The sequence below is a fragment of the Nesoenas mayeri genome (assembly GCF_963082525.1).
Source record: "Nesoenas mayeri genome assembly, chromosome: 1".
NCBI lineage: Eukaryota > Metazoa > Chordata > Aves > Columbiformes > Columbidae > Nesoenas > Nesoenas mayeri.
The window spans coordinates 27,268,943-27,296,549 of NC_137541.1; the positions used below are offsets into that span (position 1 = coordinate 27,268,943).

General features: G+C 39.2%; 1 protein-coding gene across 1 annotated transcript; it reads right to left on the minus strand.

Annotated features, from left to right (window-relative positions):
• TES (testin LIM domain protein) lies at positions 1-27,607 on the minus strand. Its single transcript, XM_080362254.1, has 7 exons — positions 27,486-27,607; positions 15,273-15,358; positions 7,284-7,536; positions 5,778-6,113; positions 2,252-2,467; positions 1,552-1,710; positions 1-423 (listed from the first exon to the last, which is right to left on the minus strand). Exons 1-7 carry the CDS (start codon positions 27,510-27,512, stop codon positions 232-234), a joined length of 1,269 nt encoding a protein of 422 aa, XP_080218380.1. The 5' UTR covers positions 27,513-27,607; the 3' UTR covers positions 1-231.

Genomic DNA, 27,607 nt, shown 5'->3' on the forward strand with positions numbered 1-27,607 from the left:
GATATGAAGTCATATGACATAAGACTCAGGAATAATATTCCAAAAAAGAAAGTATTATTATGGCTAAGAAACAAAGATTATGTAGCAAATTTTAGTCACTCAAAACAAATCTTTGGGAAAATGCTATTTAATACTTTCAATAACTTTAAATGCCCCAACACTATATATTTTACAGTAGAAATGCAAGAGCCTTTGGAACGCAGCAACACCTGGTTGTGTGCACATCTTTTCTTAAGACATCATCTTTTTCTTACATTCCACTGAGCAGAACACCATCCCTTCCACTGGCATGAACTTCTGGCCAATTAGGCACTTGCTGCAACAGGAGCACAAGAAGCATTCCTGCGTAGCGTGCCAGTTGAAGTTGTTGTATGTCACACGCTGAACTTCTGGATCTATAGCATTATGACAACCTTGGCAGATCTGTGTAGAAACAAAATGACACTTAAATGAAGCATACCCATCCTCTCTACAGGTCCAATAAAAGCTGGAATTCTTAAATGTTTTTTGAGGAGACAGATGTTAAAAGAAACCTTGGAAATAAGCCTCCAGCTTTTGATTTTCCTTTATTAAAAATAAGCAGAGTTTCCAAACAAAATACAGCTGAGGACACAAAACAAAATAACAAAATACACATGAGATGTTAACTGCTGCTGGGACTAAACTTAAATGATAAAATCTTGTTATGCCAAACAGCACAGGTTTTCATACATTAACCCATACGTTTGAATAGATGTTATAAATTTTCCTGGGCATTGGCAGCTGTAAAGCAACGTCAAATAATTAAAGATTACTAAAAAGTTTTGCATTTAATTAAGCTTAAAAATCTGTTTATCAAAAGTTAGATCTGAAGGAAGTTACTGTTTTAAGAGGAAAAAAAAAAGCCTCTCCAAAAGGCAATTTGTCACACCTACCTCAGAAGATTATTAACTGCCAGCTAGAGATCTTAGTTTTCCCCTCCATTAAAAGTATAGATGCACATTGGACTGAACTCCCAACTAATAGGTAGTTAACTGGTAGACATGAATGGGCCATTATCTCAGATTTCAGAGACAACTACCATCCTTTCCCAAACTTGTAGCTTTATCCCATCAGACACTCTCCTTTATAACTCATGTGGCTAGAAATACAAAGAAACCAAGTACCTAGAATGCAGTTGCAACTACAGGCTTTTAGCAGACCAGCTGAAGTTGAATCCCACTGGTCTCAATGAACTATGATTGACACAAACCAAACATTTGGCAGCATTATTCATGTTCACCTACTTTACTACTCCAGTTACATAATCCTGCTTCACCACTGGCAAAGCTAAAGGTATTTTCAGAACAGCCTCACCCCTGCCAGTGGCTTTTTTTTCAAGTTTATGAACTGACAAAATACTTGTCTGTTTCTAAGGTTTTATTCAAAGGGGAAAAAGATTGACTTGAGCCTAAACTTGCATTCAATTTATACTCTGTAGATACTCCCACATTGGGAGAAAGGAGGAGCTTCAAGCTCCACAGATTTATGTTCCCTTCCTTCACAGCACCAACATGTGTGGAAGGACCTTACCGCAGCATGGTTCTTCACATAGCAGGGTTTGCAGACTGGCTTGTCATTCACCATTACATAGATTTCCCCAGCCAAAACACAATCACAATCAAAACAGCAGAAGTGTTTCAGATGCCAGTTTTGACCTTCCGCTTGAGTATATTCATTGCTGAATATTAGCTATAAGGAAGACACAAACCAATATTAACATATGCATTTGAATAGTACTTATTTAAATAAAGCTAGCCTCAGGAGGTTTTGTAATTTCCAAGGAACTCCTGGTGATTTCACTGTTTCAAATGACGTCAACAACAAAAATGGATGCATTCATTTGTTAGACTTTTATTAAGAGCCAGTAGATGCAAAAGAAGCCAGGCAGGCTGTTCTCTGTATGCTGCACAAAGTGTTATTTAGTAAGGCGCTCCCCCTAGTGTCCTTCATGACGAAAGAGCTGCATAACTGGACTTCATAGAAGAATTTGCACTCACATATTATATCTTATGTCCCCGTAGATTGCCCCAAAGCCCCACTAAATCCAAAGCAAGCTATGGATCTTCCTGAATGTGAAGTGTCCATATTAGTTTCAGTTTCTTGCAACCACAATCAGCTAAAGCTGGTGAAGGCACATCATCTCCCTGCACTGAAATACTTCACTAAAAATCATATTCACTTCTCAGGGGAGCAAACGTGTGCTAAAACAAAGGACTAGAATATTTCCTACCTCGTCACATCCAGCACAGCGGGGCTTTTCACTATCACAATAATGTCTTCCACAGTACAGGTTACCATTCTTCCAAAAATAGATCATATCTACTAGAAGTTCACTGCAGGTGCAACAGACAAAACAAGCTGGGTGCCACAATTTGTCATATCCAGCACGTTCTGCATAGACAGCTGGGTCACCTTCTTTCATGTTCAGTTTGCAGCGATAGCAGGACTGGAAAGAGGTTATTGCCAAGTTAAATAAGTCTTTGAAGAGGTACATTTATAGCAATTACATATTACTTACATATTTAATAAATCCCACCTTCCCAGACTGAAATTGAAGCATAAGTTTAGTCCCATGATCAGATAGTAGTATGACATGATGCCACAGTACAGGTTTATCTAAGTAAATTACAATGATGTACATTCTACTGACATTGTACTAATGGATTATAGTATTTTGCCATATTCACATTCTTACAGCTACAGCCCAGTTCTTAAAAAAAAAAAAACAAAAATAAAAAAAAAAACACCACACAACTAAATTCATGTTATGTTCTATTAGCCCTGCATACTCAAGAATAAGGAGAGAGTAATAAGAAGCCTTCCAAGCTGACTAGACTATCACTAGAATATATGACAAGAAAATGGCTGTACTTATAGGTCATGAAAAGATCAAGCCATATCTGCATCACTAGTGAGAAAAAAAAAAGAGTTAATTTTGCAGACTCATTCTGTTTAAAGCTGTGTTCTAGTGATACCAGTCATTCATGGCTGTTGCTGGTGATTAACCACTTTAGGATAGGGAGAGTGATTATAGAAAAGGGACCACAAAGTATATGAATACACTACACTGCAAGTAGTTCCAAAATGTTCATAGTCAGTCTTCTGCCCTCTACCTGCTTACAGAGAGGGTTTTGTCATCAAGTCAAAAAAAACACAAGTGGCTTATGTTACTGAAAGAAAAATTTTAATCTACAGTTTAATCACCAGCTTGGCATTTCCTGCAATCCAGCTGGTCTGTGGACTGGGCTGAACATCCTGGGAGGGTTTTCTCTATGATTCACATCACTACAAGCCCAGCCACAAATAGCCTCAGTTTTCAATTGTGTTTGTTCTTATATATATACACACACACGCACGCACATCTATATATATATTTTTTTAAAGTGTCTCAACTTTGGGCATACTGATCAGATCCCCACACTTTTTTCAGATAAGCATATTTCATGATAAACAAAGACAGACATCAAAAGGGGACGAAGAACAACTTGGAAAAGAATGAAAAGGGAAATATAAATATACATATGTATATAAAGCTTTTTGACTTTTCTTTCTACTTTAGACCTCCTATTCCAAGAGGAGTAAACTGGAAGGTTTAGTAGTTTTATAGACCCGGATCAGGACAAGACAGTTTACCTACCATTTGCTTAAAAGGGACATAAAGAGATTTGCTTGTTTACAATATGAAAATATGCTGGATATCCATTTTTCTGTTATTCACCTTTTAATCATGGTGAAATAGATTTATTTTTTTAAACCACAATCAATTATTATTGGAATATTTACATTAATAGTGAAGACCTTGTTGTATAGGTGTTGGGTTTTTTTAAAGCCATGTTCAGAAGAATTGCAATCCATTCCTGTAATGAAAATCAATTTTTCAAGAGATTCTATTTGCCACAGCTACAGGAAAACATGCTTGCAGACTCAGTCTGAAAGCCAGTGAAGAAAATTTGGAGAAAAAAAGATTCAGCACTAACAGATAGAAAAAAGCATAGACAAGGACAATAATTCTTCTGCAAGGTATTTAAGAGCTCTTCTGTGTATTGGTTTATTTTGAACTGTTAAAAAAATAAAAAAAGAAACAAGTTGAGATAATGCTACAGCATATAGCTGAGACTCAGTCACATTGCAGAAATCAGAAAATAAAAAGTCAAAATGGTATATCTAAATCCTGATTATTTAGTACCAACAGTAGATAAGCAACTCAAATGTTAACTTACCCTATTAAACATTTCTAAGCCTCTTTCTAAATCACTGCACAGAGTGATGAGATGCCTGGCCTTAACGCTAGGAGGCATATCCAGCTGCTCAAGCAGAGAAAACTTTGGAAATACTAAACAGGTGTAGTATAAAAATGAAGCGCCTTTTGATACAATTACTCAAGAGGACAGAGTAACTTCTGCCCTTGACTCAACAGAGTCGAAGTCAGTTGGCCAGTGGGGTACAATGCAGGGTGAGCAATTCTGCATGTCCTTCTTGAGGAGGTAAGAGAAGAATTGCTGTGGTGAATCTGCAGTAACTCAGCAGAAGCAGCTGGGTTACACAAAATTACAGCAACCTAATCAAGCCACAGTAAAATAACTTCAGTATGTTAGAATGTCTATGACAAGATAATGGCAAAAATAATTCAAATATTGATTTCAGGAAGTAGCTACAGGTAACCAAATGGCACAGCGTATGACAGATTGAGGTAAATGGGCACGTTCAAAGCTAAAATGTCAATGTTAATTTTATATTCCATATGAATTAAACCAGAAGTAATATCCTTTGTCAATTAAAAAAACAAAACAAAACAACACCCAAACCAGCACACAACATCCCTCAATACCACTGAAAACCAGACTTCAACTATGTTAAACTTTTATCTCTATTTAGAACTTGAATATGCATTTTCTGCAAGTAGCCTGGAGATGAATAACTTTGGGGATTCATATCTACAATATCAACATTTCTGGAAATTAAGTTACAGTAGCATTTGCCACTTGGAAGGTCTGCCTTCACTAAACTAATGTTATTTCAGTAATCCTAACTCTATTTTGTATTCCTAATTGATAGCAGAGACATGCATAGTAGAAGTTAGCAAGTTACGTCAGAAATACTTTATTAAGGCTACAGGTTTAGAAATATCAATGAAAGCTAGGTTATTACAGATCTTATTTTTTGTTGAGCTATTACAAAGCAGAAATCAGATGCCAAAGAAAAAAAAATTAGATAAAAGAAGAAAGATCCAAATATGAAAAGAAGGCTCATCAAAACAGCTGTTATACGGCTTGTCTTGTTGGAGATGCGAGAGAGAGGTGTTAATGTATTAGTTTCGTTTAATTTTAAATGCAATTCGTTAATATGTAATTCTGGTGCTCTTCCAAGAAAGAGAAGAAAATTGGCTTCTAAAATTAAACTAAACTAAACTATTCCAGAGGAAAAAAGTGTAGCAATTACTCCATAAAACTACACAAGTTTCTTGATTATTATTCTGCAAAAGCCACCCTGCTACACTCTATTTTCAAGCTAACACGTTTTTGCAATAAGGATGAAAAGGTCACTTAAGAAGTTATTTGCTGCAATGCACTAAATACAGACAAAAACCAGGGTTTTGTGCAGACATTCACAATGTCTTCCAGTTCCCCTTCTTTCTTTCCCTCCCCAGGTTTTCACCATTCCAAATTCACAAACAAGTTAATTGGGCTAAAATGACTAAAGAGAGCACTCAGATGGTACTATACGTTCTTGTTTTATCTTTCCTTTATTATACTTACATACTGAGATGCCTTCTGATCTGGGGACTTGTCCTCCATCGCTCCTACAGCAGCCGAAGTGCTTCTGTCACCATTGCTCACGTTATTCTTGTTGGCAGCTCTCGTTTCCGCCTCACCAGGGAGTTTGACATCTCCTACGCCAAGCGCCTCGTTTTTGTACTTCTTCACAAACTGTTCCATCTGCTTAACTTCGTTGGGGGAGAGCTCGTGGCATTTTGAAGGATCCTGATCGTGAGCAGGCAGCTGCTTGGCCAACTGCTTCTTCCTGTACTGGGCACCTTCCGAGCCAGCAACAGGCTGCTTCTCCTTGGGCAGCATCTGCATGTACTGCCTAGCCTGAACCAGGAGGAATTAGATATCAGATGCTGCTTCAACTACACACCCATCCTTTTAAGCAAACACCCAATTAAAATCATGTCTACTGTTGTTAGCGACAGTCAAATTTGTCAAAAATAAGGGGTTTTTTTCCATAAACATTAAGCTCCTGAAACACAGTAGATGGAGATAAAATACAGCAGATGCATTAATTGGCTTCTTCCCAGGGTAAAAGACAGGCTTCCTTTTAAGCCTCTCACAGAACAGAATTATTACTTCTCAGAGTAAACAATAATTAACATTTACAAAGCACCTTGTCTCTTCAAAGCTATCTTAAACTGCTGATCATCAGTAAAGCTTTAAAAAGTAGAGGCTGAAATAGTTTGCCTGGGACACACAGCCCACTGCAGAAATAATTCTAGTTGAATAAATAAGAAAGCCTTAGTTCTAACAAAACAAGTTCAAGCCTAAAAATCAAAATGGTAACTGAATATTAATTACCAATTGATTTAGACACACAAAGCTTGATTAATTCACTGAAAAAAAAGAGATTTTGAGAGGTAGATCAGAGATAATGTGACTCCAGCATGGATGACACAACACTGCAGTAGAGTAAATTAGCAATCAAAGTTTGAAAAGCAAAGCAAAATCCTCAGAAGGCTATCTACCATCTCATCTACTTCAGCTGAAAACATACTGGAAGAGAGCTCTTCTTTTAGATGTCAACACTGACCTTGTTCTAACCATATACAGTAAAAGCTATAAGCAAGACAGTGTTCCCCTTAACTTTAAACAATGACATAAATTGTTGTGGGGCTGTTCAGAGGCTTTTTTATTTTTTGTTTTTAAGGACACACTCCATGTATTTTTTTTTTAAGTTTACTAAAAAAGGCAGGTTAGTGAAATTGCACTCTAGGGACTCGGCAAATAAGTTTTAATCCTGTCTTTTAAAAAAAACTTCATCTCCCCAGTTCTCAAGAAGTTCCACAGAGAAGCATCCATATCTGCAAGATGACACAGGCAACACTCATTAAGCAGGTATCATCTTTCCAGTTATGAAGAGGGGGAAAAAAATAAAGAGGTATACACAGAATGACCACAAGAGGAGAATTTATCCTTCAGGTAAGCTCTGCTTCTCTAGCTGCCATCAACTCCTGCCTTGCACATGAAGAAGAGTTGAGTTGGACTTACAAGTGTCTGATTCTGCACAGGAGGAGCCCACTCATAAGTCACAGTATTGATGGATATGTTCTTTCTGGCTGGCACTGGATTAGTCAGTATCATTACATTACGTTTATACATGGGAATGCCATCACTCTTCAGCTTTGCAATAAGGGTCGTGTATTTTGTGTCTTCAAATAGTTTCCCCACTTTCCGATCTTCCTCATTGCTTGTGAGGACATCATGTTCTTCCTGGCCACATTTGCAGTTGCGGCATATTTTTCTGAAATTTATGGAAAGAGCAACAAAGTTACAGTCTCGGCTGAACATTACAATTTGCACCAGCTGCAAACATAGTAACCACACCACTGGGAGCCCTAAGCCTTGATTTCAGTGCTTTGATTAAAAAATATGCAAATTATTCTGCAATACATCAAACACCTCTTGAGGAGATTCTTTATTTCTCCTGTTGTATTACTTACATTAATTGTTCACAGAGATTGTGGTCAGACAGATAGGTCAACTACACTAATGCATTTTGAATATGATGCTATATCATTCCTTCAGTTACATCTCAGTTGTGATCACACACATACACATCCATTATCACCCACCTACCAGATTTAGTATGGGTAGTCACTCATGAGTTAACTTAAATGCATTCACATGATTCTCCCCAGCAACCCTTTACTTGGGCTTTTAGTTTTTCAGGTTCTCTTTACACATTCAAAAATTACACACACATTCTATACTATTCTCTTCATATGCACTTCACAGAGTTGCTCTCAAGTGGAAACAAATATTTCCTAGAAAGGAAAAAAATGCGTACAGACAGATATACAGTGTAATTGCACCAAGCGCTGTTCAAAGTTCAGCATCTAAAAGAGAAGATGAAAGAAAAGCAAAAGGCTTATATGGACATAGCCTTTCAAACAGCTCTGAACCAAGTTAGAGGTACTCTGGCACATGCTGTACAGAAAATTCTCCCAGATATCATCCTTACAAGGTAGAAGGCCTTACTTAGATATAAATGGTATTCTTTGATATACAACACATTTGAGCTCCTTTCATTAAGGGCTATTAGATAGCAATTTATTACCTTAATCATAATTAAACAATTCACATATAATAAACAGAACTTTGAATTAGACAAGCCAGCTTACTATTTATTAATGGCTCTCCCATAGCTTCAGTTCAAAGCGGTCAGCCACAGTATAAGGAAATTAGTGAAGCCTTCTGGATCTCTACAGCTTGAAAGGGAATGAGTAATATTTTATCCGATTATTTATTTTTCACATAGCAAATAGCACGAAACTACTACCTATAAAATGGTTCTCAACTCTGCTTCCCAAAACCCTCATGTTGTTCTGCATCTTGCCTTCTAAAGTCTAGAAGGCAAGACACATACCTTATGGTATCTAACAGGTACATGACAAGAACGCGCAGACCCATTGGGTGGTGAAAAGGAAGGAAGGAAGGAGGATCTGCACAGAACAGGGCATGTGAGGTGATGCACAGCCAGCCCAAAGATACACACTACACACATACACCAGTTTTCCGTGTGGGGTACAATCATTTCAGTGAGTGATGAATGCTGCCTGGTCATGTGATCATACAGCAACCATAATTCATGGAAACCTAAGCTATGAAGCCCACTCAAAATTAAAAATAGCTAACTCTGCAATAGAAATGAGCCACTCCACTCTAAAAATAACAATGAAATTAAGAACCTTAAGCAGAATAGACTTGGCTTTGCAACACATAAAAGCATAAAGAGTCAATAAGTGAAGTGCAGGTTGTCTGACAGCTTGCATGACTTTCAACTCATTTCCACAATAGGAAAGATGCACAGAATTTCAAAGCTGGTACTCATTGGACACCTAGTAAACACTGAGCACTTTGCAACCTCCCAACTTAGCAAACCATGAACTAGCATCACCCATTATGCCTAAACGCTGTACTATGCATCTCAAGCACTTGCAATATAAAATTTTGTAAGGTCTTCAGCACCAATCTACATGAGTCCTTTACTTAACTAATACTTAGAGGCTATTTAATATATTAATAAAGCAATTTATACTTCACTCTTCTCATCTTTTAAGGTGTGCATGTGATCATACCTTATTACCAACTCTCAATCATGTCATCTTTGAGATCCAACAGTAGGTCACAGAAACAGACCTTATTTTTAGCAAGTTTAATTAATTATTGCATGATGATCATCATGCAGCTATATGCCTCACAGCACACATAAAACTTATATTCAAGTAGTTAATCTATTTGAATAATATTATAGCTTAGCAGGTATTTTCTTCACTTTTTCAACTTAAGCAACAGTATGCCCCTGTTTTACCCTTGCCTCTTTACAGGATGTAATCTAATAACATTGGTGAACAGACAGACATGCTCAGTCAACCTGCACACTAATGCAAGTATAGTCTCACTGCCCAGAACTGCTGTGCTTGCAAAACATAACTCAGTAAGAACAATTCATATTGCCGTACTCTCTCCACTCTGTACAGTGCCCAACCACAGCACAGCAGCATCAGCAGCCTGCAGAGAACAGATCATTCCCAACAAGCTAGAACACCCTGACTCAATTGCTTTTATCTTCCCCAGTTTCACCTTGAAGGCTTAACTTGTTTCACTAATTCCAGGATCCTTGAGATTTTCTGTCTTCCTGAAAAATAGATTAACAGATACTTGCAAAGAAGTGAAAGCACACAGCTTGTCCTCAGGTCCTTGCTGGGTCCCACTGTGAAAACCAGCATAGAACTACTGTGCTTTATACTTGCATTGAAAAGAATGAGATACTCAGTAATCTCCCCCACCCCAGACTTACTTAGATGGAGAATTTGATTGTGTACATTTCAGTGTAATGTTACCTACTTGCTCTTTCAAGATAAAGTGATCGACTCTTTGCCTACATGGAATTTGTAGGAAGGTGTTATAGGGGCTATGTTACAAAATTGCAAGTGTAGTGGCCCTGGCTTGTGGATACTTAAGTCTCCAAATGCAGAAAACAATCCATAAAGAATGCAGAGACTGCTGAGTCACAGCTGATGTCACCATAACTCAGTAAATCGAAGGAAAAATCCCTGAGGCTGTTGCCATTTCCCCTGCTTCTCAAGGCTCCCCTGGATCTCAGCCACATGAAGATATCTGTACACCGTTAACAGCCAAAAAAAGTTTCCTGTCCTGATTTATAATCCCTTTTCTTGAATAGTTTCCAGTCCTAAAAGATATCCACTTGACATTTACACACATAACTCCTCCTGCAGAGTACTGTTCACAATTTAGTCATACCTTCTTCCACTGAGTTGCCACATCAGAGCCCTGTTCATTAGTCACTGTCCCTTCTGCAAAAGGGATGTGGTCAATCACTTAGAATAGGTCAGCTGGTCATTTCTTTCACTACAATACAGTTGTATCACTGAAGTGACCGACTTCACAAGTCTGTCTGAAAACTGATGCTTTTTGTTGTTGTTGTTAAAGCAAATACCTGACATGTACCAGCAAAACCAGTTGCTGTTATATGTTTGTCCGAGTGTACATACACATGTGTATTTTTGTAGACTTTATCTCCTTTGGCTCGATCAAGAAGATAGGCAGTGACAATTTCTTGTTCTCTCCATCTGAATTGCTGAAAAGATTTTCCCTTCACTTGAGAACATTCAGCAAGAATCTACTGAAGGAGATACTAAGGACTCCAACTTACGTGTTCATAGCCCTGCCCTCAGAACTTCAAAGGAGAGAAATGTTCCTCCAGACAAATCTCAGCAGTTTGGGAAGCCTTTCCAATTCAAAACATGGAAGATGGAGAGGAAGCTTCAAAAATTTATGGAACTAAAAGTTGCATATCACTGTAAAAGACCAATCTAGCAGATTGTACCTTGCTTCCTGGTCTTGGGTAGTTTGAAAGAGGAAGAAGGAAGGTAAACAGATTGCACTCTCTCTCCCAAGCTGGTGAATTCCCGTGTCCTGGATGTCTACTGGTAGCGAGGATCAGAGACTTCCAGTTCCTTCTCCAAAACCAAATGTCAGCCATCCTCCTACTTTATCTTTTGGTGTATGGAAAGGAAAAATAATTCTGATCATGACTCTTCCTACACTGGCTTTGCAGTGGCTCTTAGTGACAAGAGGTGGCAGCCACAAGCACAGAAAAGCCCTCAACAAATACCTGGCAAATCCTAACTGTGCCTCAGTACTTGTCCATCAGCTGTAATATCAGAAAATGTGAAAGCAAATGTAAAGCCCTTCCTGCCTTCCAGAGATTGTACCTGTGCAGAGAAGCCACATGCTGAAAAAGGTCACTCCTAAGCTTAAGATTGTTGTCTTCAGAAGCTTTCCAGTACCTTGGAAAGCCACACCAGTGACAATTTTTTCTTTCCAGTATATACATGAACAAGATAAACCAGAACACTCCCTCCTGCTTTTTGCAGCTTCTGACTTCGCTTTCCCACACCTCCCTCTAGTGAGAGATTCCCAAAGAGCAAACACATACCTTAACAGCAGCCTCTTACAGCCAGCCTGCCCTGCTAAATCTGTGGAGGCTGTTTTGCAGACTGAAAGAAGTCTAACACCCAAACTGAGAAGAACCTGCCTGCTGCCGCTGATACTCAGGTAATTGTTCACCACTCGGCTACTGTTATAGACCACAGCTCTCATCATATTCATTTTGTGTTCAGCTCACAACACTGAGGCTTTCAGAACTTCAAAATTTAGGAACAAATTTTAAAAAGGGCTTTGTTTACCACTATTTCTGTACTAGCCCAAATTAACAGCTCTGCACCTATATAATCATCCCACACACTGTGCCAAGAATTATAGCACAAAGTGCTTAAAGAGCACTTGCCACCCCAAAAGAGGCATTTTTCCAAACACTCCCATTATAGAGAACAGTGCAGGAACTCCACATAAAACCCTGCTACGAGATTGGTATACTTGGATTTCTTTGCATTTTCCAATCTAACTTCCCCAAAAGGCAGAGTAGAGAGGCTCCTTCATGCAGAAACACACAGAAATAACAACTAGCTCTTTGAGGTAGTACCAGAACTTTCCTATATCAGACCAGGGAACAAGAATTACACGATCTGTTGAAGCTTCTCAGCTCCACCCAGGAGAGGGCAGCATCACTCTTACACAGAGCACAGCATGGGCCGCAGCCTGGCCCTGCTGCAAACACCACTGCTGCCTCACCTACCATGCTGGGTCCAGAGGCACCCAGGCACATTTCTTCATAGTGCTCATACGGTGCATGTCTTGGACACGTGGCTAAACCAGCACTGATACCACTTGCTATTGCTGAGCGGTGCTTGCACAGTGTCAGGGCTCCTTTTAGGACTCTGCTCTTACTTCAGCAAGTAAGCTGGGGTGGGCAAGAAGGTGGTAGGAGGCACAGCTGACTGAGAGGAAGCACAACTGACTCTTAATTGGCCAGAGGGACACTCCATACCATTCAACGTCATACTCAGCAATAAGATAGGGTAGAGGATGAAGAAGTAGAGTTTCCAACTTCCAATGTGGCCATTGCTCGGAGACTGGCTGAGCACCAGTCTGCTGGTGGGATGTGGCAAATGAATACTTTTGCAACATTTCCCCCCCCTGCCAGCTTTTTCCTTCACCTGTTCAACTGACTATTTCAACCCATGAGGTTTCTCGCTTTTTTTCTTCCCTTTTTCTCCTCCACCCTGCTGTAAGGGGACAGAGAACAAGCAGCTGCCATGGGTGCTTGGCTGCTGGCTGCGGTCAATGTACCATAGTGATCCTTCCCAACTCGTAACAGCTTCTCTAACTACAATTCCTATTTCAATACCTATTACCTACAGAGAAGAAAAAGTTAAATTGGTGATTTAACTTGAAGTACTGATCATTCATGTTATAAAAACAATATTCAGTCTACTTCTGCTACAGTTTGCCTCTATTTATGAGTTTCAGATTTTAAGGCTAACATGACTAGGTGAACAGCTATTTAGGATCCATTCCTTTCTGTTCAAGAGGTAGAATCCTGAAATCTTGGTATCATGCAAAGCATATTAATATATTTTTTTCCTTTGAAAACTGTTAAAAATTATTTCAGACTTCAGATTCACACCCTTCCTGCACCCAGCAGAAACAGCTGTTTTCTGACCCATACTTGAATTGCCTCAAATGGCTAACTTTTCCTCTGTTTCAAATGTATGTGCTACATTTGTGTGACAGCTAGACGATGCTTCTCAGACTACTTCCAGCCACCTTCTATATCAATTACCTTTCCAAATTAAACCTTAACTAAACAGCCACTGGCGTTATGCCTTTTTCTTTCTTGCTATTTAATCCACTGCCATCTACAGGGTCTTACTTTTCAGGACAGATAGTGTTCAGGACCTGCCACAATGAGCCCTAACTGCAGGAACACTGTGAAACGTGTCTAAAGAAAAATACACACATAAACCTCCTAATATACACACCAAAGCAGACACATTCCAGCCTGCTAAACATGCAATTATGTGACTAAATAACTTCAGACATTTTATATCTTCTTATCAGAAATTCTTCCCTGTTGAAGAACAAGCTAGTAATTACCAGGTCTCTTAATAACAGGAACTAAGGAAAAAAACGACAAAAAGGAAGAGTTAAGAAAAAATTAACTGGCTTAGTCTTTTTTTCTCCCCCCACTTGTGATTTCCTTCTTTATCACACTGGCCCTAAGCAAAGATCTTTCTCTCAAGTAGGAAATGACATAATTTCTCATATAACCATGGATAAACAACACTATTTACTCCTGCAAAAATGTTTATCCTGTTTTATCAAATTACCCACACATGTTAACTATGTTCTGTTTTTCTAGTATCTCTGCACAAGCCCCCTCAGTGACTATCTGTACACCCAAAAAAAAATCTTTTCATAATCTAATAATTTCTTCTATATTTAGGTGATCAAGTTTGGTTATTAGTGTACTACCACTTCATGCTCCTTGTCATAATTTATAAGTTGTTTTTATAGTTATGTATTACAGATATGTAACTGAAGCTATATCTTCACCAACTATAGCAAATGTTTGCTGTGGTCTGTTTGTCTGTTTTTTCTCTAAACTGAGTCTCAGCTGCAGTCAAATACTTAGGTAAAGATGTAAAAGTCTCCTAGGCCTTATCTGTACCTGATGATACTCTGGCTGGGATGTAAAGACTACCTTAAAGAACCTCACAAAATAAAATCCTACTGCAGATACAGGTATGACAGTAGCTAAATAGCATTGTTGAAACATCACTTTCATTGCTAGCATGTGTTAGTGCACATGTATGTCCTGTGCAATCTGCTACCTTTAAGAGTATTTTTTTTTTCTAATAAATCCAAATCACTAGGCTGTACCTTAAAACACAACCAGTATAATCAGTGAACTGAGCTGTTAAGGTTTCAGTAAGACAAGAAAAGTCTTAATGGAATATACAATTTCTGCAGAAGTAACAGCACAGACTACAGCATATTTACCACAAATATCATCAGCTCTTACTAGTTTAGGAACGGTGCATCACCCAAAGCCAAGTACTATCTAACTTGCTTGAATTATGGCACCTCTTTCCCCTCCAAGTAATTTGTAGGTATATACGAAGTTTCAATATCTTTGCAATATAGTGTTACCTAAAATCTGAGATCAAGGTGTATGCCTTTGGTCAGGAGCTGAGAAAGCATTTTATTACTGAGATAAAACACACTTCTTCCCCATCATCTCTCTTACTGTAGGGACAGAGATGTTTTCACAAACCTGCTTCAACTGTTCATTAAGCTAAAGCAAATGCTTCAGTAGAAGTACCAGCATTTACTTCAGTGCAAATGAAAGGTACGTTCACAAGTGATGGCATACTTAAACACTCTGTTGTGCAGCTGAGAAGCTCTGGCCCTGAATCTAGACACAGTCTCTTTAAAGCATCTGAATAGTTTAATTGAAAGAGAGAATAAAATCAGTTACTTATACATTCGCATACACACGCCCAGATCTGTAGTGGTGAGTCAGCTTAAGGGACACCTGATGCAACTTACCTCCAGAAATGAAGCTCAAATCCTTCACACTTATCCTTGCATTTTAAACAGGGAGCACCAAATCCTTGCTCATGGCCCAAGCCCATCTATGTAAAAAAGCAAGAAGAAAACTACAGTCAGCTTCAAGAAATATGTTGCATGAATGATGTTACTGCTGCCCTTGTGATCTGCAATCCACAACTAAAGGTAAAGATTAAGCATTTGACTAAACTGACATCAGGACGTTATGTTAGGGTCCAATCACCTTTCCATTGTACCTGCATAAGTGACAGCATTTGCACAAACCTGTTTGCAGGGCTGAGCTAGCAGGCAGAAAGTTAGCCTTAGCCAAAACTAAGTATTTTTGTGGTGACTTGTCTCCCTAGCCCAGCTCTCTGCAAGTTTCACACAAGGGAGGAAGCAGATTCTTTTCAGCGCTGACTTAGGTCTGTGGCTGTGAAACCACAGCAAGTGAGGCCATAAAACCAAGTCAAAGGACATTTAATCCAGCTGTTAGGACAAAGTTATTTGCAGAATATGATTTGGCAAGATGCAAGAGATCAAGAAATAAGCAGATGCCACATTCATATGCACTAACCTGGACATCGGACAGGAATAAAGAAAACATCTTAGACATTAGTCTAATATTCCCAAGTCTGTTTGAGACTACTCTGATAGTGACTGAGAGCAGAACATAACCTTTACAATTATGTTTCAGCTGGACTAATACCAGCTTACTTTCCAAGGAGAAAGAGAAACAACACAGTTAGGGAAAGCAATGACCATAAATGATATGCAAATGGTTTCACTGTGAAAAGATTAAAAGGGCAGACGATCATAATGCAGGGGAAATATGAGAAAACATAAAAACCCATGCACAGTAAAGGCCAGTATTCACACAATATATCAATACATCAGCACATTTAACTGATTAACAGCCACTGGAAGTTCAAGGTGAAAAATAAGACACCAAGCTCTATAACACATGCATCCATGTACTATAGTAAATTTTAAATGCCCTACTTCAGCTCTTTAAACCTTTAGGGAACATGGCTCTTAAATCAGACAGATGAAGGACCATGGAACAGTAGTCACAGCCTGGTGTGCAGGTTCATGCCCAACACATGGAGGGGACCCATCCCACCCTCCCACCACTGCTCCAGCAGTATGAGGAACACTCCCAGTGAGCTGTGGGCAGATGCAGAGGGAGGGATGGTCATCACAAAGGGGACAACTCACCTCCAGTCTGCCTTTTACCATGAATGGAAAGTGAGCTAGAGCTGACAAGTCCTGGTACTAAACTTAGTTCTCACAACAATAATGCGATGTCAGGGTTAATTAGATTTTGTGATACAGTTTTGTTATTAGGAAGTTTCCAATATACGCCAAGAAGCCATACTGCTTTTGTTGTACATACAAGGATATAAACAGCTAAGCTTTCAACTTGTTTCTGTCTAAAATGAAGGAAAACATGCACAAACCATTTGCTCAACAAAGAGCACATAAGATGCAGGGAGGACTATAGTCTTAGTCATTTTATAATTTGAAGGAACATTGCTCCCGGGGACATTATAAAACCTTCCTGCAGATTATGGGCTATTTAGCGAGAGGAGATACTTCTGCAGCTATTAATCCCTGCTTTCAACTGCAGGGATACATAGAGGGACATGAAATTATTTCTTCCTTTCTTATCCAGAAGAAGAAATACAAGGCTGCTGTGATCATGGTGACATCTTTATCAGCCTAAAGGCTCCATTTCACATTCTAGAGGCATCAACTTAAAGCCAGAGCAGCAGACACCTAAAATAAACGTAACTTTATGGTTCTGTTTTATCAACTACAATTTTGACTATGTTGGATATATAAAGCTAACAGGTTAATAAAATCTCTATTGATGGGTGTTTACAAGGGTCTTCTCATGTGGAATCCAGAGTCCCATCACACACACACTGTACCTCATACACACATCCCCTACATCAGAAAACAACAAAGTGCTCTTGTCAGGTCACACACAAACAGAACAAAATGTTGGCCAGGATCTTCTGTAAAGAGGAAGAGGAAGCTAGAGCAACACACAACTTTTTTTTTTTTCAGTACAGGTTGGTTTTTGGTTTGGGTTCATTGTTTGGGGTTTTTTGGATGTTTTTTTGTTTGTTTGGTTGGTTTTTTTTCCAAACTCCCTAGGAAGCTTTTAAAATTAAAACGTGCTTGCATTGCACCCTCCCCCCTGCCCCCACAAAAGCCAACATTAACCTGTTCTCTCTAGCCGCCAAGTTCAGCTACAAACTGGCGTTACTTACAAAAAAAGCTTGGGCTCTCCCCTCCTTTGAAAAAGGAGGAAGGGAGAGAAAGAGCAATAATGATAATTTTATTAGCATTGTAATTTGAAGGGTTAGAAACCTAGGATCATTTGTGTATAGAGCTATCAAGCAGTATACAGATAAACAGCCTTAACATTTCCAGAATACCCAAAATAGAATCTGAAATGCAAGAAGATTAAAATGCTTTTCGTGATTTTTTAATATATAATTTCCAAGCCTCTTAAATGTTAAGGGTTCAAGCTAAAAATACCTCTCCAGAAGCAAATTAAGGAGAGGAAATATGTGCTGTCTAAAAGCTCCACCCAAAACACACTCCCTTTCCAGTCTAGATGGACAACAACCAGCCAGCCTACTTGCGTCTTCACAACCAGCAGTCTTGGCATCGGTTTCTTCAGAAACACAAGATTCTGCATTCCCTTTCCAGTAACAAAGTGTTCATCATTCAATAAATGCCTATGCAGCTTAAGACAAATAAACTGAATTAGCAAAGATAGACTTGTTTTGAAACATTTCTCAGTCTGCTGCAAAAGAGAGAGAAGGGGATGACCTTTCCATATGCAATGTCTGGTCACCTTATGAAAAAAGGGGCACATTGAGAATTGAATTAGACAACTCCAGATGCATGCACAACCTCTGCCTTTGTTCTGATGGAGAAACTATGTGGTTACTTGCCAAAAATCTGTATAAAACAACAATAGAGTCAAAGCCAAAAGCACTGTGCGCTATCTAAAGATCAAGTCTCTGCCTGTCAAATATCCCTCCATAGTGCTGTAACAGAACCTGCTTCAGCAGCAAGGAAGTATCAGTCTCAGAAGTGACCATTTCCTCTTCAGCAGCTGATTCTGCTGTAATTTGGGAAATTCAGAGAGCCTAAAGCCCCGGTGTGCTTCTTCATTGCTCCTGCCTATGTTTATTCCCCAAGCCTTCTGAAGGATACGGCTCCATGCTGGGGCACCCAGAGATGCAGCACAGGCTGAGCACACCCTGGAGTAGGAATGCATGTCTGGGAACAGAAGAGAATCCATTTTCCCCATAAACTGAGTTATGGGAGAAATAGCACAGACAGGTCTGCTGAAATTCTGCCAGAAGAAGGTTCCTGCCTGTCTACTGCCATTAATTTTCATTTTACAGAAAAAGCTATCCAAAACCATCTGGTATTACTAACATACCCAATAGACTTAAACAGGCTGAGTATGGAAGATGATAGCAATAAGATTGAGATCATCTGTTGCATGCTGCTTTCAAGATTAAAGAGTCTTCAAGGGCAAAGAATTTTAAATGGTTACAGTTAAAATGAGAATCAGCAAAAGACTGCCCCTTTCCAGTTCAGACTGGAACTCCATGTCAAGAGTTGGCTGTCTTTATATTATGGTAGAAGCTTACTGTCACCTTAAAAATCCAAATGGCCCAATTCAACTGTCTAATAGTTTGTTCAGATGTAGAATGGAAACACAGTAGTTACTACGAAATAGTTTAAACCTGGATTATCAGAAGTGTTTATTGTTAAGTTTATTGAACACCGAGAACGAAAGTCCAATAAATGCCATTTCTTCCTCCTATTAATTTAAGTCCTCTGGCAAACACTGAAATCCTGTTTTGTTGCAATTTTAGAACACTAATTTGGGAATTTGTATTCCTGTAAATACAGTAGACTTCACAGAGCACCAGACAAAACATCTTCCACATGGGATGCTATGAAAGAAATTCATTGAGGCAAATAGACTATGCACATAGAGGCAGATGGCCAGTTTAGTCTCCACATTGATACAAATGTAATTATATTTGGTTGGCTGCAGTTTCTCTTATATGATAAATATAGATAAGTTTAACAAGTTTGCTTCTACATGGAACAGATTGTGCCACAGCTCAGAGCTCTGGCAAAAAAAAAAGTGTTGTGATAAATGCAGGATTAGACTTTTAATAGTGTAATGTCACAGAACTCAAGGTTATTGTTGACAGTTACAGGGAAAACAAAGATAAGGCCTAAGAAATCTTAGGTAAAGTAAGACATAAGACAGAGCAGTAGTTTTTGAAGCTTGCTTATACTTGCTTTTAATGAGCACAGACTATTTTAAGTTGCAAGGGCTCTCTGGAGGTCACCCAATTGCCCACAAAGAGCAAGTACAACAAAATCAGATTTGCCGAGGGCCTTGTCCAGATGCAGATTCAACATCTTATTATGATGCTGGACCACAGAGAAGAAATAAAATCTGTATGTTTGATCAGAATATCTCACATTGCAGCTTCTGCCCACTCTCATATTCTGACTATACAGTGACTACAGTCCAATTCTGTATTTTCTGTTCACTCTCACGGAGCAGCTGGGCACAAATGATACCAAGAACATCCTGGCAGTTCAACTGGAAGTCTTCATTTTAATAGTTACAATTTAATAGTCATCATACCTAGTACTAATCTAGCCCTCAAATAAAGCAACCTGCTCTGACATTCCTTCCCCTTTACGAAGGTCTCCCTCCCACAAAACTTTTACTTCTTCAGTCCCACCAAAAGATCAGAGCTAACTTGGATCTTGGCTTCTTTTCCTTCCTGCCCCCTGAAAGCTCTCCTGTACCACCAAACAGGTGATCTGTGTTAATCTTCCACCTTGCCACAGACATCAAGACACAACACTGGTACGCAGCCTCTGCAGAAGATCAGTCCTTCCACTGTCCAAGGCCTCTTCAGAATTTGAGAGGTTGTGGCTATACAGTGAGAAAGTTGTCATTAGTAGGCTGTGATAATTAACAGTGAGTCCCAGAATAGACTTAAATCCTTTTCACTGACCTTTTTGCAGATCTTTCTCTCATGCCCCTGAGTGCTCCAAGGGCAGAAGTGAAGAGATCCATGCTAAAGCTGGGTTTGGATTTACCATAAAATCCCAGAAATCTTATAGTTTGGAGATTACCTATCTATTGATCCATTTGGATGCTTGCGGGGGCACACCAAATGATACTGTTTCCCATTTCCAACGTAACCTTGAAAAAAACACTTGTGTAGCATAACAAAACAGATTTCTAGTATATCCTGATGTACTTTAGAAAGTTCCAAAGAAGAAGGTAAAGCCAAGTATACAAAGAACTGACCATGAGAACAAGAGACATTAGAAATCTTCTGTGCATGCTTTATTGCTGAGACCTGATCTTGTATCACTATGTTCTGTACCAGCAGTAGCCTCCTCTAGTAAGGAAAGACAGCAAACTGGAAATTTAAATAGGTTACAGTATTTAAATTTTAAAAAACAGAAAAGGTATGTTATTTCTTAGGATTCCAAAATGGGGAAAAAAAGAAACAACAAAAAAAGCCAAAACACAAAGACACATTAGTATCTGGAAAATGCTCTCAAAAGACTTCTATAGACACAGTATGAAAACAGAGAAAAGGAAGTTTCATCTGTAGTGAAGTGCACTATCCCACAGACCATTCTGTATTTGTTATTATTGAGTATGTCTATTAAAACTGATGGCAAGTCTGTCCTAGCTTTTTTTTAAATACACATTTTGATCTAGGGAAAAGTTGACTCAGATTAAGATGTAGAAGCTTGAGTAAGGAAGTCCATTTGCACAGAAGGAAGGATGCCAAAAAGTGGTTGCATCCAAGGAAAATATTTGAAAGATGATCTTGGCAAGATGGGCAAAAGAATAAATCAAGGAGCTGCAGCAGCCTACAATAGTACACAAGTATTAAAAATTTATTTTATTTTCATGTCTGCACCTAAATATCAAACAGTTCTGAATATAAATATTTAAGACACTTCTACACAGCCCACTGTCAGAAGACTAACAGCTATTAAAGACATCCCAGCTGGGCTGAAAACAAGTAGTGTTTATTCAGAAAGTCCAGTATGAGACCAGTTAAGTTTGAATGCAGTTGACAGGCACTATAACACTGTATATAAACCTCCAATACAGCATTATCCATCACCCAATACTGCAGAGGCATTTTCACAATACATGTGTATTTTGTATTGTCATCAGTGCTCCTGCCCAGCTGCATCTTCTAGTACCAGGTTTTGAAAAGGTAACATGGAAATCTACATACTCACTTATTAGGGTCTGTAGTCATGCAGGAAAGGGCTTTTTTTTTGTTTGTTGGGTTTGTTTGTTTGTTTTTGTTTTTTCAGCTAGACAACCTCAGACTGGAAACAAGGTACAAAGGGAGGATTAGACGGACTTTAACAAACAAAAAGCCCAGAAGTGCACACACAGCAGTACTAAAGTACAGTTATGTCTGATGTGATCTGAAATTACCATAATAGAAGCCTCCTCACTCCCTTGATCCTCAACCTATTCATCTGACCAAGTCTAAGACCTAAGATAACACATGCGACAGGTTTTCATCTGCACAGCTCTACTCTCCCTGCAGGTCTTCAGCACCTAAAAGAACCTCACCAACTCCTCATGTTAGTGGAAAGTATATATTAGGAAGGGTGTTTCTTTTTTATTAAACACATACACCCTACATAAAGCCTATATACACATCCCATAAATGTATATATTAGGTACGTAAACCAAACATGCATATATTTTTTAAAACAGATTGCAAAATGTCATTTTGAAATACAGCACAGTATATTTACATCTACCCTACTACACCTATAAACTTTGTATTTGCTGGGTAGAAGACATTAATCTGTAAGACATGTTCAGAATACTGTCATGAAGTAAGCAAAATGTGTTTTTAAGCAACTTCTACAACTAAAATTTCATTGACAATTGTGACTCACCATTATTATTATTTTACTTAGAGGAAAGGAAAAACATTTTTTTTTTTTTTTTTTCCAGGAGCACTTGCAGAAACATATCTTTGTGCCTTTAATGACAGAATACTGTAACTTAAACAGTGAGATGGAAAATTAACTTAGTTTAATACTGGGCTTATAATTGTGCCATATTAAAGAAAATGTCACCTAATCTTAGAAGCCATGCAGTCCTGCATCCAAAGAGTTTCTTGGTCTGGTATTTTATATCACTGCATGATATTTTATGGTCAAACACCTGGGGAGTACTTCTACAACAGAAAAAGAAAGTTTAATTTGGCCTTGCTGTCTCTGCCAAGCTGATATGCAGGCACGCCAAGCAAAAAGTAACTAGGGGTGTGTATTCAGACAGGTGTTCCAGAAGAAAAAAAACAAAACAAAAAACCCCACACCACTTATTTTTTTCCCCAAAGTTTGAGGGCAAAATAAATCCCATCGCAATGTATGCAGGAAGTGGTTAGTCAGTTTCCCTGTTAACAAAACGGAAGTAGCTCCTCTCACATCTCCACGTTTGTTTTCATACTTCTTGCAAACAAAACTCGCCCATGAGTCACCTTACCTTTCCTTGATCTTACTATACCTAAGGAACAGCAAAAAAGCTCTGTTATCGAGATTTCCATGGCAGTAACACCAAAACAAACAGTGACATCAACAGGAAGTGGAGCCCAGCAGATATTACTAAATCATGCTTTGCAAAACACGAAAAAGTTGACTTTGCTCCTATGCATACTTTATTCACTGCTCATTTATCAAAGTGCATTACAGTTGTTGACTTAAGAATGTCTAAAGCACTCTGTGTTTGGTTTTCCACTATAACACAACCAACCAAGTCTCACGCCATAGGAGAAGAACCACGCAGAGATTCCACACTGGAGAAGCTGCATCTCTTCCCTCAAACTCCTCTGACCCCAACAGCCTTTTTATAAAGCAAGTATTAAACAGTGAAAGCTTATACAGAACAAATCTGCTGCCAGATTCTTATTTTCTCCAGTGAAGCACAAGACCATGCTGTCAGCAGGACCATGACCTACTGATTCATTGTACCAAGTTCAGGGAGGTGACAGACAGGGCAGGAATCCAGACTAGCAGAACTTCATTCTAACAGACTCTTCAATAAAAAGCATTAAATCTTCATTTTCCCTATACCCTCAAAGCAAGGTTTGAGAACACAGTGTACATTGTATTCAGGATAAATAGCGGTCTGTTTGTTGCACAAGTACTTTTCAAGCCAGAGCTACTGTTTTAAGGCTCCAGCTCTGTTGTGAAATCTCTTTTCAGATACAAAGCTATCTTCATGATCCTCAAATGCAAGAGCAAATCCAACCCATCCTGAGACAAAGGAGAAAACTGTACAGTCATCCTTGAACTCCCCATCCCCTTAAAAGGGAAACTATAATGGAAAATAAAGTATCAGACTTGGTATTCATATAGTGGCTAAAAAGACTGTCTTGCAACTACATTTTATCACATTATTCACTGCCTAGATGTTTGTCAGTCACTTCGTGTCTCCAAGAAACATAGTGACCTGACTACAAAGAAGTTACACATATATGTTTAATAAAGTATATGTTCTGCATATATTCTCGGTGCCGAAAATTCATTCTGAAATTTGTGTTTCCTGCAGGCTGAGGTTGTCCAGAAGCCAGGATTTAGACCAAAAGAGACATCTTGTTACACAGTAGATATGCTTCCTCTGGCCAGTTGTGAAGATAGCAATATCAGTCTTACAGTACATAAAAGAAAGGAAACAGAAGAAATTCAGTGAAAAGTCTGAGCTGAAGTAATTGTGATTCCTCAAGAGGCAAACACTTAAGAATGGTATGTTACACAGGACCACTGCTTTTCTCTTAACAGACAGCATACATAAGCTATCCACTGCTGAAAGGATGGGTTAGAAGTTGTTGCAGATGGGGCAGTAGTTCTTCCTGCTGAAGAACAGGTAGGTTGAGTCTTTGTGCCCTTCTAATGGAGGGGAAGCAATTCCTGTCAGATTAACTGTGCTGGAACAGTTACATTTGAAGAAAAAACAAACATAACCATACAAAACACCCTCAAAAAAACCCAAACAAAGAAATAAAACCTGACATCAACAATGAAAACAGACTTTCTTGAGGCATTTCAGAAGGGTGTTTTCTCTTCTTACAAACCCAGATACATAGATATGTGTACCATTCATGTATATGTGCATGTTTCTCTCCAGTACAGTACCAGCTCCTTGAAGGCCAACAGCAGCTTTCCAAAAAGACAATGGAGAAGATCACAACTAGACTACTGACACTTGGAGAAATCTCAGAAATGTCACCTTTGAAATTTCATCTCTTGAGTTTTCTAGAAGCAGAAAGCATCCCATTATATTGCCCTGTGCAGTTATACATAAGCAGTTGTGGTCAGAGGAAGAATTTTTTCTTTTACTGTATCAGCTGGGTGTCAGAGCCTCCACACCACACGCTGCTCCACTGGGCACTCATCTCCCTCTGCTCTGCTCAACATGGCTACAGAACAGCCAACTTCTGAACTGAGACTTTGAGTTCAGAAGAGAGAGGCAACAGCAACTTATTTGGGGACAATGAAGTAATTCCTGCTTCCTTCTGCCCAGTGTTATTGGAACTTCCTACCCAACAGGCAGGTCTGCCACTCATTAGCCCCCCTAACATTTACCTTCCTTTGCCAGGCAGTGAATAGGTACAAGTCACTATAAAATAAAAAGTTCCATAAGGTAGCAAGCATATTTTGTGAAAGGACCCAAGTTATTTCAGCCCAGGGTGCAGCACCTAATGGCAGGTACGAGAACCACAGCATGTGGTTCAGTAACTCATTACTGCTGATGGACCAAAAAAAGAAAGAAAAGAAATAATAATAAAAAAAATTCTGTCAGGGACATCTCCATCCACCTGAAGACGAGTTTCTCTTAAAGGCTAAGTAGTTTACTGGTTTTGATAGACTTTACGGGAACCTTCCCAGAATGTTCTTTCACCTTTCAAGAAACAGGCAAGTTTGCAAAAAGAAACAAGTAAAAGATAAGGAAACAAACATGATGAGAATAGGAATTTAAGTGTGGAGAATGAACACATTGCTGAGTAGATGTGAACTGTTATTCATTCTTTCCAGCGTATGAAATCTGAAGAAGTTTTAATTAAGTAAATATGGGTAGTCAAAAAAAGAAGAAAAGGATTTAGTACTGAGCACACTGGCACATAGAGAAGCTTCCCAGGCCTCCCTGCATTGACTTCTCACAGATCCTGTTCTCTTGGGAAAGGAACTTCACCTAAGTAATAAAGGGAAAGAGGGTGGTGGGGAGATGTGAACAAGCAACAAGAAAAAGAGGAAGAACAGTAGATTTCTGAACATAGGTTTAATAAAAACAGAGAAAATGTGAAGTTCTTCACATCATAAGCATCTCCTAGCAGTATTAATAGTAAAGCTGAACAGAAAATAAAAATTTCCACAGAGCTTTGCTGTTTTCTTCTGCTGCACCAGCTTCCACATCTGTCTGAGCAGGTTCAAAAAAAATCTTCAGGAATCTTTGAAGTTGATGAAAGAGAAAAGTTAAAGATGTCCAAAAATAGTCAAATAAAATTACAATACAAACAACTTCCCAATAACTACAGTGCAATTTAAGGTAGATGCCACTAAAAGTTCACTCAAACCAAGACTCCATTATCAGCAGATGTTTATCAGTATTTCACAGCACATATTTATTTTCTCTTTAGGTAGACAAATTCTGAATAGGAATGCTGTATCTTTCAGAAACATGCGCCTATTCACTCCTGGAGTTCAAAAAACTTTCAGTGACCAACCTCCATGAAGCCATCAAGTTTTAAAATGGGCTTAGAAAGTATGAGTAAATCTACTACAGAAGCTTATCTTAATCACATACAAGCAGTCATGCAAAGGGGACAACCTCCTGCCACAAGTAGCTTCTAAAGACAGTGACAGTACTTCGCTACATCCATCCATCCATCCATCCCCTCATGTCCTGAAGTTGGCTGAGGGATGAGATATGCAGTTTCTCCAAACTAAGACCCTCATGTAGGTGACATCATCACCTGTGGTGACATCACTTGGAGAAAACTGTAACTCAAGGCTAACTTGCTTCAATGGGATTCAGCCTTGACTTAATAGATAGTCTTCCACATGGCACAAGTATTTCCATACACCAGTCAGTTTCTAGACTGAAAATACAGGTACACAAAAAGGCAGATGGATACTTTAGAACAACTTACTGCCCTTAAACATAACTCAGGAATACAAACCATGTGTGTCCATACAACATGTACTTTGAAAGACTAGTTTTGACATATCAGTGAGGGTTATGTACAGATTTAAACCATGTTCATATAAAAAGTTCCTTCTGCCTTTATCAATAGTGTTGTAAAAGATACTATAAAGTTCTTACTAAAAGAAGTCATCGCTTAAGTGCTGCATCTAATTTCCAAAAGCACTAGAAACAAAGATTTAGAGGTGCATCCCACATGACATCAATTTCACATATCAAGTTTTAAACAGCGAGTTTTGGAAGAGATCCAATGCAACAGGATTACCTGTTGCTGTTACTTGTTACTGCTTCTTGCCAATCTGAGTCCAAACTAGCTACTTAATATGTATTTTTAAAACAATAAAAACCAAACAAACAAAAGATCAACCCTAAGTTTTTGTCTTGGGTAATCCATACAAATGCTGACAAAACATTTGTAATGAACTAGTCACACTAAAAGTCAGAAATTATTCTTCAGCATACCCACGAACAGCACTTTGGCTGTAATTTGGGTTTCACACTCACAGAGCACACACCTGAACACAGCTATTAGGTCTCAAGGTTTTTTGGGGGAAGGACACATGTTTTTACTTGCATGATAGGACAGGTGTAACCACTCGGCTACCTGAGGAATAAACTGCAGCGTCTTAATTACCGTCGGGCGCAAAGGACAAGTTCGCTGTTCCGCCTGCGGGCGAGGCCACGGCAGGAGGTCGCTCCGCAGGCAGCTCCCCTGCCCCTCACCTGCCCTCCGCTTGCGGATGGGGTGACGGAGCGGGAGGAGCAGGGCGCTGGGACCGGGGCACCGCTCCGCGCCCAACCCCGGCGCTCGGGGAGCGACTCCAGCGGAGGGCAACGCCGGCTGGCGCGGCAGGTAACCCGGCAGGCAGCCTCCACCTTACCTTTTTCACTCTGCTCTCCAGGTCCATGCTGCCGCCGGGCCGGGCTCCGGCGCAGGGCGGGGTGCGAGGCGGCGGCTCTTGTCTTGTCCTGTCCCGTCCCGTTCCGTCCGGGCTGCGGTGCG